Here is a 12,012-nt window from a genome sequence, read left to right as displayed (position 1 = left end):
TCAGCTCTCCTCCTTCCCTTGGACCAGCAGCCTTCTTCCTGCATGCATACACACACACATGCACGCACACACCTTTGTTTATATTTGTACTCTCATTTCAGAATATAAGTGCACTATCAAAAGTGAAACAAGATCAACCATAGACAACCTATTCTTAAAGTCTGTAAGTCCACTTAACCAAGCTTCAATTGTGTTATTACTAAAGAAAAATAAGTTAGTGCTGTCAGTAGAACTACAGATTCTACCCAAATGATTGGCTGTGTGTTTGGAACCTGTCCATCCCACTATCATCTCAGCAGATCAGACGAGGTTCATCCAAAACAAGCATGCCTTTTTCAATGTAAGATGTTTCCTCAATGTGTTATACAGTGTATCCTCCTCAAATGCAGCAGAAGCCGTGACTTTGAATGATGCAGAAAAGGTCTTTGAGTTCAGGTTTAGCAAGAAATTGGTTGCCTGGATAAAACTCCTTCATGCATCCCCCACAGGACTATCTTTAACTCTCTCCCAAAATGTTCTCTATTACCGATTCCAGGGTCTACCCAGAACCCCTCCTCTTTTTTTCATAAAAAAAGAGGAGGATTGTCTTTGCCTAAATCCTTGGAGGATTGTCTTTGCCTAAATCGAAATTGGTCTCATGTGGATGACTGCAAATGCTTCTTCGGCTAGACCTGCCTCTATAATAGCTCTTATTTACATCCCTATACATTTTTCTGTTTTTCCCTACTTCAAAAATGTTACTTAAATCAACACTCAACATCTAGAATCAGTTCAGATGCCATTTTGGTTTGCAAACTGGCTCCTTCCTGACCCCAATACCTTCTTCTCGTGGTCTTGCCTCTGTATTAGTACCGAAAAAGGATCTATACATAAACAATACTTTTGCATCTTTTCAACAGCTCTCTGAGAAATACCTTCTTCCCAATCAACATTTCATCAGGTACCTAAAATATGTGGCTTTGTCTGTAATAACTTTCCTACATTTCCCAACCTTCCAGAGGCTGCACCCATTGAATGACATTATAATCCAGATGAGACGTGGAGCAAAATCTTAAACCTTGCCCATGCTTCATCTCTCTGTGTGAGGCACAAGCTGATCCAGTGTAAAGTCCTTCCACAGTCAGGACGGCTAGAATCTATGGTAATGTTGAGCCTACTTGTGACATGTCATTCGGCCCCTGCCACATACAGTCATCTGTTTTGGTCTACTTCTAGGAGTTATCTTTAATCATGGTGCTTGGAAATGCTTTTGGCCTGACTGATTGTTGTTGTTGGTTAATAAAACGTTACTCAGGGCATACAGTAACATTTATACCTTTCCTTTTAGAACAAGTATATTGTTTTTGTGTGTTTTTACACTGTAAATTGCATAATAAAAACTGCTGCTTACATTAGAGAACCCAGAATAAACGAGTATAGAATGAGTGTAGATGCTTCCACACAGATTATGAGGACTCACTGAATGGTTTGGTGAGTAAGGATGTGAATCATATACTATGGCCTTCAGTCACCAGATCTCAGCCCAACAGAACACCTATGGGAGATTTTGGAGACATGTCTTAGACAACGCTCTCCACCACCATCATCAAAATACCAAATGAGGGAATATCTTTTGGAGGAATGCTGTTTGTCCCTCCAGTAGAGTTCCGCACATCTGCAACAAGGAACACCAAAAAAAAAAGCTGTACTCTGCCCTATGAAACCAAAATTGAAAAAAACAACTGCAACCATAGGAATAAACTCCTCTGCAACAGTAGGCCAATGCCGTTCAATGACTATGCGTCTAAACCTTAATAAATTGACTCCTGAACCTGAATAGTTAAATGCATTCAGATATTAACGACTTTTAGAACATCAGCAAGATGTGCTTGATTTTCTGACTCCTCTGCAGGAAAGTCCAAGATTCTTGACTGGTGGAATGTATGAAAATAGCAAAACACAAGGTTTGTCCAAAATCACTTCCTCATTCACTGCTTCACTATTCCCTCCATAAAAGGCACTCATTATACCTAGCAGTACATTGAGAAAAGTATCACAAACTTTCATTTTAACATCTATCAAATATAAACACTGACATGAAATGGTAGAAAGTAAGTGTGTGCATGGTAGCAAAAATGGCTGTAATTTCAGACCCATCGATTATAAGTATATCAATGAAGAAAATAAGTCTTTCTTAAACTTCAGACTTCCAGTGTCCGGTTTCACATGTAGCTCGTATTCCATGAGTTAAATGTAGTGGCATGGTGCTATGGCAGTGATGGTGTGTCAGACTCAAATATTCAATCAGTTCAATATTTGCTGTGATATTGTGAACTTTGACCTTTCATCTGGTCATCCGGACTTTTCAATACTTTGGTTTATGACCAAATTCCTGCAAAACTAAGGGCATTTCCATTAGCCTCAGCTGTAATTGGTGCTAATTAGCAACAATTTGCAACCAACACAGTGAACATGGTAAACATTACACCTGCTAAACATCAATATGCTAGCATTATCATCGTAAGCATGTTAGCATGCTAATGTGAGCATTTAGCTCAAATACAGCCTCACAGGGCCTGAAGCATGATAAATGAATGTACTTAAATATAAAAAAACAAGCTACAATAAGCACCTCGTCGTCTAGTAATATTAGTTCATATATGGCTTCTGTATTTGTTCCTCGTGTTCCTTTAAATTATTTCAATTTAATCTAAAGTTAAAAAGTGTAGAAAAATATTTATCAAAACACATTTTGATAAACTTCAACACTTGGGCAGGAGGAGGTGGGCATCAAACCGCCAACCCTTGTGATCATCCTCATCATCACGATCATGATCACCAACACAGTCTCACTGCAGTTCATGAAATATTCTCCAAATGCAATCTATTGGTTTCGTTTACAGGGACATGAATCGTTAATTATTTTTGTCACTTGGCACGACTTCTTGTTTTGTCAGTAGCGACGACATTCAGCAACAAAACGAAATTTAGGGTTAGGCGACGAAACCACCGCGGTGTCTGTTTCATTCCTGTCCGCCATGAAAAGGGATCCAAATGGACTTTCCATTGCCTTCATGAAACAATGGACGAAATGCAAAACTAATAAATGACTTCCTGTGACTATGTCATGAACTGTCATGTGACTGGACTGTGAAAACAGTGGGCAGTACACTGATTTACATGTAGTCTAATGACCACCCTACCTTTCACTCAGACAAACTGAGACAAACAGCCAACCACTTACAGTAAAATATTTTATTTAGAAATGATTATTTGTTTTGAAAATAAGTTTAAGAAATCCAGTGATATATGTAAATAATCAATAATCAGGTTAAAGTGCAAAAATACATTTTTGATATAATGCATCTGTACAAAAATAACATTGGGGTGCGATATTGAAAAGGAGGAAAATGTATTAACATGGCTTTGATCATTCTATGTTGTAAAAAAATAATAATTGCATAACAGTTGTGTCCCTTTTTAAAAAGTTTTTGGATTATAAGCTTCTGAGCAAAGTATTTCACTGAGCAGCCACAAGTGTTTTTTTCATTTCACATTCCACACATCCATTGCCAAGTCAAGCTTTGATAACTAAGCATCCACTTCTCCACTAAGGCTTACAGTATCTCTGCATTATTCCTTTAAGAGCTGGCTGGTGAAATAGTTCATCGTTGAGGAGTATTCCCACAGAAGCAGAGCACTCTACCTCCAACAGCTGAGATGAATAAGTCTTTGGTTGTTCTTTGACTGTTGTGGTCTTTGGTCGTGTTTTTCCAGTGTCCCCGTCCCTTCCCTGCTGGCAGAGTGAATCACTTGATCTTGGCTGGCTTCAGTTCCTTGACCTGCATGTGTAATGTTTTGTGGACAGCCAGAGTCCTGGACTGACAGAAGCCCTTCCCACACTCCTGACATTTGAAGGGCTTTTCTTTGGAATGAATGTACCTGCAGGGTGGACACACAGAACAGCCAGTTAGTATTTAAGAAGAATCATGTCAGATTTCAGAACATCATCATTACCACTGACACAGGCTACACGTCCCCTTCAATATGTAGTATTAGGGCCACTGTTAGAACAAAGGCCCTCTAGGATGCTTTCCACTGAAAAGCTCGGGGAAGCCGATGTGAACCGCACTTTGTTGGAGGCGGTGAAGTTACATTTGTGTGGACGGTAAGCCACACAACGGTGAGATTCATGCACTGATCTGAAGGGTTTTTTGTAAGTTTTGGTTTCAGCCACTACTCTAAACTTTGCTTCATCCAGAGAGAGTCCTAAACAGGGTCATGACTTTATTCCTGAAATCTCAGAGGACACAGGTATATGGGATGTGTTTATGTGCAGAAAGTAACATAGCCTTTATTGTTTATCTTGTTATTTGTTTAGGCTGCTCACATTCTTTTTGGTTACAATCCCTTCCGGTAATGTGCAGGTGTGTGGTTTCACTATGTTTACCTGTTCACTTAAACGGCTGGATTCAGACGAAGAGGGGCAGCACAGCTCTGATTTTCTTTTTTCTGTTCCTATTTTATTGATTCCACTACAGTTATTGCTTGTAACTCTTTGTTTAATTAACAGCATAAAACGTATCTGGACTTATGTATGGAACAGCCTACTTATTAACAGCTCGTAAAATTGATAGTAGTCGCTACATTAAGTCAACAGAGAAACTGCTTTGGAATGTGATGTTTGTCTGTGTATGCTACTCCTGGACAACAGCAGATGGATAGATAGAGTCTCTCCCGATGAACCCCCCATTTGGACCCTTTTGGAGTGAAGCGTGGAAGGAGCGTTGTGGTGTTATTTTCACATGTTTAGCTGTAAGAGCTATTGTGGCATCATCACTTTACACAGACTCTTTCATCGATGCCAGACGAGTTAGAGGGAAAGAACTACGGTGTGACAATGTATTCAAATTATAAATTTGGTTATTTTTGCGATCGTAGAAAACACACGACCTGAAGTCAGTATAAAAAAGCTGCGATACCACATATGGTAACATCATGCCAATTTTACACTGATGTCAGCATCAAGTAAATGAATTGCACTGAATCAGACATTAAGTCACTGATTTGGGGTCTGCTGGTTTTCTATGTGTATGTGACATTACTTATGCACCACACCATTAGTTCAGCAGCAGTAAGCCACTGCAGAACATCTGACTGTGCAGTTATTCGAACACATTGACAATATTTTATGGAAAAAAAAAAACAGCAAATAAACAAACTCCTACTTGCAAATTACATAACTCTTCACCTTCCCCTGTCACACACTCACTACTCAAATCACTGCACAGCATGTCTGGGAAATAATCTCAAATCATCGAATGTAAATCGATGACATTTAGATTTAGCAAAGCTTAGCAAAATGACAAGACACAATGTACAAGATGTTTGAACCTGCTCTGCCTCATGGAATTCACCCTGCTGCTCTATGTCAGCTTACTGCTAACACAATGATGACGCACATAAGGAATCAAAGTCTTTCACAATCTAGGTATGCTGATAATCAAAGGTAAAATGTTGACGTCTGTTTGGTAGAATCATTGTATTGTCCTGAACGCATCGTGTGTGGACACAGAGCACTGAAGCTGCTGCTCACACTATGGCCCCTATGTAGACACGGCGTTACATGTTTGAAAAGACCAATAAGTCAGCTCAGTGCTTGACTGGATAATTAACACACTAATGTGCTGATTGTCTGGACATTTGGTGTAAATGTGCCCTAAATTTGGATGGAAAATTGACTATAGAAGGGGTGACTTGTACTCAATTATAGAAATGGGGATAACGGCCCAGAAGTAGTTGTATGAAAACTAGAGCTTGAGAGAAAAGTTCATACCTCGCTTATTACCACAACTAGACAACTGCTGCATGAAGTGGGCACGCCTATCAACAGAAAGTAACCCTTCATTCACTTAGTGAATATGCTATTTAACTTGATCAAATGTGGTTCTCACCTGTGGTCCCGGAGATGGTCCTGTCTTCTAAAGGCCTTGTGGCAGATATCACAGGTATATGGCCTCTCGTCCGTGTGCGTCCTCTCGTGGATCAAAAGGTTGTAGGATTTGGTGAAATGGCGGCCACAGAACTTGCAGACAAACTCTTTCTTGGTCTTGGAGGGCAGTCGGCCTCTGCTGGACTTGCGCTCTGGTGAGGAGAGTTTGGTAACATCCAGCAGGCATCCAAGGCTGGCTGAAGTCTGGTGGTGAGATGAAGCCTGTGCTGCTGCGGCGGCGGCACCCGTCACGCTCAGGTCTTCGGCCTTCAAATGATCCTCCTGGGTGGCTGCAGCTGCCAGGTTGGCAAAGTCAAAGCGGGGCTTGTTCTTGGAGCTCTGCAGCAGTCCTGCTGAGTCATGCTTATACTGCAGGAGGTGAGGGAACATGGGGAGGGAGGCCATGGAGGAGAACTGGGCAGGCAGCTTGGAGATGGTGCAGCGGGGCAGGGCCAAAGGTGGGTAGCCGAGGGTCCACTGGTGGAGGTGGATGGCGTGCAGGGCACTGAAGCTGTAGATACTGTGAAAATGATCTGCTGGCAACTGGAGGCCTGTAGAGCTCTGGAGGAGGGCGTAGTTAGCCAGCTGGAGGGACGGGTGGAGAGGGACTGGTGCTGGCAGAGTCTTGCTGCCCATGGCTGCTACGTGGAATCCAACAGGTCTTCTGGTAGAGACAGAAAACATTGGCAGATGAAATTATGCAAATTTTGAGCCAAGTCACATTTAATTATTCTAATACTTTCTTTGGTCAATTCAATGAAGAGAGCAATTAAGATGACCAGGAGGTCCGATCACTAGTTACTACTGCAAGCCCCCCCCCCCCACACACACACGTAGTGTAACTGCTACTACATTTACACAAGAAACCAGTGAAGTGTGAGAGGAATTAGGCAGGAATTTAGCGCCAGAATAAAATGTTGTCATTGTATTTTTCTGCAAACTGTAGCACTGTATATTCCTTTTCCACATCATCACTTAATCACTGATGGCCTTCATATATTTTGATTTTTAAATGAGTAGCGAGCAGCCACCACAGAATGTTGGGTACAGTAGGTAGCTCATGTTTGTTTAACAGGATCTCTGTTGGAAGGTTGAGAGGTGGCATTTGGTTTGAATGCTTAATGCCGTTATTGAATTCATACAAAGGTCAAATACTTTTAAGTTTGTACCCACTTCCCACCTTACCCACCAAGAACCCTAGTGCTTCCCCAAACCCCTTTCAACAACACACACACACACTTCTGTCAGGAGCCAATAAACATCAAGTCCAGCTCGCAGATAAGGCCTCATTATCAGCTTAATGAGGCTGTGCATGTGAAAGGCCCATGCTGTTGGATCCACACTATACAAAACTCTTAAAAGCTGAGCCATCTGCAAGCACACCTCTCCAAGTCCCTGCATGAAATTTAGAGGCCTCATCCACTATTTACTCCATAAAGGTGAAAGACACCTATTAAAATAATGAAAATGCTCAATAATGCCTCACTAATTCTATTCTCGCTATTCTATACCAAACACTGCAGTTCTATATATGTATTTATTTGGTATAACGGAGTGCATTGAACAAAAATCTAAAGAAAATAATGATCTGTATGGTCCTTTAAAGTTGGTTCTAACAGCACTAACTGGCTCCAGCGCTTTGTGTGAACGGTTTGAAGTCGCAGACGCATTCCAGATAACTAGCGGGCTAAATATCTGGATCTGCCAGGGAGCTACAGCTGAAGAGAGTGGAAAACCTGTAGCCTGCCTGTCCGAGCTATGTGTTGCTTTTGCAATACGGGCTTAAGTTGCTGTTGTTGTTGTTGTGCTGAGGGTGTTGGATGTTTGCATGAATAAACATAGCACATAACACAGAGACTGATCTACGTAGGGCAAACAGGCTGTTACGTGAACGCGCGTGTGCTGACATCATCAGGAAGCATGACTACGCCCGTGTCACTTCTCGCGTGTTTTCCCTCGTCTGGGATCTCGGATGAAGGATCTGGCAGTGTGGGACTCTCTGTCACTGATCGGTCGTGTGAAGACCACGACCACTAACAGACTGATCCCAAGACAGCAAGTTGTTTCGCTGAACGTGTAACGTGAACTTGGCTTTAGGTATCAAACAATGGCGGGGTTTTAGTGGCATGTGTCTGTGAAAGTCAACACGATTGGCAGCATTAACCCACACACACACACACACACACACACAAACACACGTTTCCTGTACCCAGAAACATGCCCGGGGCTGTTCGTGCTGAGCCACAGAATGACAGCGTTCAGACAGAGAAATAGCCGTGAGCTGATTAGCAGGAATAACAATCGACAAAGTATCTTTGTTTGAGGCAGACACACACCTCCACAGGTTACTCCTCCCACATCCTCATGCAGCACACCTGTTCATCCACACCAGCTACGTTTACTCAGATGCTGCATTTCAGTGCAAATTTGAGGTTTGAGTTTAATTTCAGAGAAAAATACGTGATACTTGTACTTTGTACAGTTTTGGATTACTTGTTATTTTTGTTTTAAACTACTCTATAGATTCTAGAGGGCACTTTTTACTCCTTTAAATGTATATGACAGCTACCAAAACATATACTACACCACTATGACTTATTCGCATATTAAACTATATAATAAACTACACAACAGAGTATGAGGTAATTACATTCGTCACCACCTTTCAGTTCTAATTATAGTGATAATATGATATTTGATAACATACCACTTCAGGTAGCCTTCTGCTGCACAACAGGTACTTTAACTTTAAGTACTTTTTTTACTCTGGTATTTGAAATACTTTTACTTCTTCCACCACTGGTCACTACTATAGTTATTTTTCAGATGAAGACTGATAGAAGATTAAAACAACACGAGAAACACCTGCAGGAGAAGATCCGGCACATCTCTCTTTAAAGACATTCTTCTGAAGTGATTTCTCCTAATTGGTTCTTCTTCTGCTTTAACTCCTCTTGTTGTGCCTGTGTTTTACTAATTCACCTCTTGCTTCTCATTATAATATATAATAACTATTTATATGTATCACTATCTTTTAATTTGTCTTACTTTCTATGTCTTTGTAAAGCACTTTGTGACCTGTTTTTGAAAAGGTCTATATAAATAAAGTTATTATTATTATTATTATACTGTATGATAGAGTCAAAAAAGACGTGGTACTGTGGTAGTTGTAGTAAAACCCAGGGTATATGTGACCCAGAAATATTTCTTAATCATACTGTGACAGGGTCATTTTTAAAAAATGAGTACTTTCACTTTGAAGTGACTTTACTGAAGTATATTTTCAAGTGTAAATGTATGTACTTTACTTTAATCTTGAATGGTGTTGCTGTTTCTACTTTAGGACAGGACATATTTACGAACATCTGTAATCAGAACCTGAATAAACACCTTTTTCAAATCACTCGTCACAAGTTCCATAATTGCTGGAATCGGCTATAAGTGTCAGGTTTAGGATTTAATCTCCAGAGAAATTGAATAATGAAACTCTTCATCTCTGGTGGACACACCAGTGGATTCATCAGAACAAAGCCATAATTATTTCAGATCTCAGAGTTCTGAAGGCTGATAACATGTTGACCTGAGCTTAAGAGACAAGTGATATTATGGAAGGCTTTTTATTATTAATTTGAACTATTCAGGGAACCTTCAGGGGAGAACTCTTTTCATATTGATAAAGATGAGTAATTCAAATGATATTGAGAATAATAACTAATATAAATCGTAATAAAAATGTTGGTGATGATAAATATTTAATTTTACAAACAGACAGCAATCAGAGCAGAAATAGTGGGAGGCAGTGTATGATGTAACCTGGTATCTGTCAACATCATCAGGATTTAAGGAGGTTTTTTTTAGTTTCAGAAGAATGCATGGAATTGTAAAAACTCATTAGCAACCATAAGACAATAACTTTCTTATTTCATCACCAGCTGTGTCGTAGAGGAGCGCGCTGCTTCAACAAACATTCATAACCAAATGAGCCAGGTGAGTGTTTTATTGCTTTGAGGTGCTATAACGGACAGAGAGAGTAGAGTTTACACTGTGCAGCTCTCTACACAGATTTTAATAAATGCAGTAAATAAATTAGAGAAGCCTTGACCTCAGACCTGAGGCCGGGCCGCTCATCCAGTAAACTGCAGTGAAGTGGTTGTAATGAGGAGCAGTGGAGCTCAAACAGCCCCCTGTGGTCTGTTCCTTTCTGATCATGACGCAGAAGTAATTGACTTATACTTAGGGGGTCATTAGAGGAGATAAGTGCTGTGCTGCTAAGCGCCTCCTCACCTTTAACCCTTTGATGTCTGCATACCAGGGGCCTCCAGATTCTAACAGCCATGTGGCCCTCTGCTCGGGTCCAGACTGTGAGATACAGCACCTCAGATGGCCCCGTTGTGGAGACTGAGACGCTGCTTCACACCTCCATGTAAACGCGATCAGGCTGGGTGTAGTACACACATCTCCTTCCGCAAATGATCAATGGATGTGAGCTTTTCTTCCCTTACAGAATTGTAATTACAAGCAGGCCGAGTGCTCCGATTTTTGAATTATTATTATTTTGTGACGTGGTGAAGTTAATGTGCTCATTGAAAACATACACAGAGTGGGCGTTTTAAGAGCTGATTCCAGTCATTTGGTGGTCAATACATCACTTCACTTTATGCAGTAAGTTCACTAAAGGATCTCTATTTGTACCACGACGTTGATAAGAACACAGTCACAGGCTCTCTTGAAATATGACAGCTGGGAGTTAGAGGCTGCCTGCCACAGTAAAAAGAAAAAGTTTTCTTTTTCTAAAATAAGTTTATCATTTTTATTTTATTCTAGAAACAGAAGTAGATCGCTGGAAAAGTTTTGAAAAAAGTTGATTTCTACAGGAACAGGTTGAAACGTTCTTACTGCTGTTACCACTACAGACATTCACTTTCTGAAATAATAAGAAGTTTCGCTGTCATGTTCAAAAACACAAATGCATATAAAGCAAATTTACTAAAAAATGAACTTGCACTTTTCTATTTCCATTTGATGTTACTTAATACATGGCTACATTTTACAGTAGAATATTGTCCTTTTTACTGCACTGTGTCAAAGAGCTCACGAGCCTCGGATACGTTTTGTATTAACCCGCTGCTGCTCAGTGTTCCTGTTCAAATCACAGCATTGCACTCCAGCTGCATCCCAATGCCGCTCACACACTGAACACATTAAAACGCTATTTAAACTCTGCAAGGGGCTTTCACGCTTAACGACTAATACTTATGTAAAAATTAGCATTGAGTGGCATAATAACACGACATGACTGGTCCAGTCTGAGCCATGCGTGGCCCCCAGGATCACATCTGCGGAGCGAAGGCCCGTCACACCTGGGTCCGTGTATCAGATCCCGATCCCCACTCAGCGGAGCGGAGGATGACGAGTCAGCGCCTCTACAGCGTCTCTTCTTCACGGGTGTTTATTCACTCTGCGCTAATTGTGCGGCTTCTCTCTGTATAGATCTTTGAGACCCATCAGAGCGGCTCAACCGAATCACAATCTGTATCACAATTCAGACTTCAGTTTGTCAGTAATATGGAGCTCCTGACCTGCTGATGATGATCAAACTATTTGTAATTTTGCTTGCGTGTAAAAAAGGAAGTAATACATGTTTTGATGCTAATTCATAAATTCATAAACATCAGTACTGAGGAAAAACTATTCAGTTTTCATAAAGTTGTTTTTTAAGCGCACATATCACTTTACTAATAATTCATTTAATTAAAAAAAACACGTTTGTTATCATTTGATGTGTAAGGAAAACCAGTGCTGATATTGACAATAATATCAACTTTACTTGAAGAAGTGGATGACAGGCCTACACCTGTTGCACAACCCTCTCTGTAAATCTCCAACTGCTATAAATATGAAGAAAACCTAAGCAATCTGATCTGCGATCACTTTCGTTTCATTTTCCTTTTGAATGCATAAGCAAAGTGAAGACTTACCAATAAAAGTTGTTTTTCTTTTTACGCAGGTCCTGCGAGGGGGGGGGGGGGGGGGGGGGGGGG

At 40.7% G+C, this 12,012-nt stretch overlaps 1 protein-coding gene across 2 annotated transcripts; it reads right to left on the bottom strand.

Annotated features, from left to right (window-relative positions):
- Positions 1-2,043: 2,043 nt before the first annotated feature.
- Positions 2,044-11,991, bottom strand: osr1 (odd-skipped related transcription factor 1). Of its 2 annotated transcripts, XM_031866752.1 has the most exons (3): positions 11,950-11,991; positions 5,934-6,635; positions 2,044-3,921 (listed from the first exon to the last, which is right to left on the bottom strand). In XM_031866752.1, the coding sequence occupies exons 2-3, from the start codon at positions 6,605-6,607 to the stop codon at positions 3,789-3,791; spliced, it is 807 nt and encodes a 268-aa protein (XP_031722612.1). In that variant the 5' UTR covers positions 6,608-6,635; positions 11,950-11,991; the 3' UTR covers positions 2,044-3,788. The 2 variants fall into 2 exon arrangements, with proteins under 2 accessions (XP_031722612.1, XP_031722611.1); XM_031866751.1 differs by lacking the exon at positions 11,950-11,991 and having other exon boundaries at positions 5,934-11,931.
- Between the last annotated feature and the right edge of the window lie 21 nt (positions 11,992-12,012).

This window comes from Anarrhichthys ocellatus, unplaced genomic scaffold (assembly GCF_004355925.1).
Source record: "Anarrhichthys ocellatus isolate YVR2014 unplaced genomic scaffold, GSC_Weel_1.0 scaffold36, whole genome shotgun sequence".
Taxonomy (NCBI): Eukaryota; Metazoa; Chordata; class Actinopteri; order Perciformes; family Anarhichadidae; genus Anarrhichthys; species Anarrhichthys ocellatus.
Note: the sequence above shows the minus strand (reverse complement) of the source record. Positions and strands in the feature narration are given on the sequence as shown.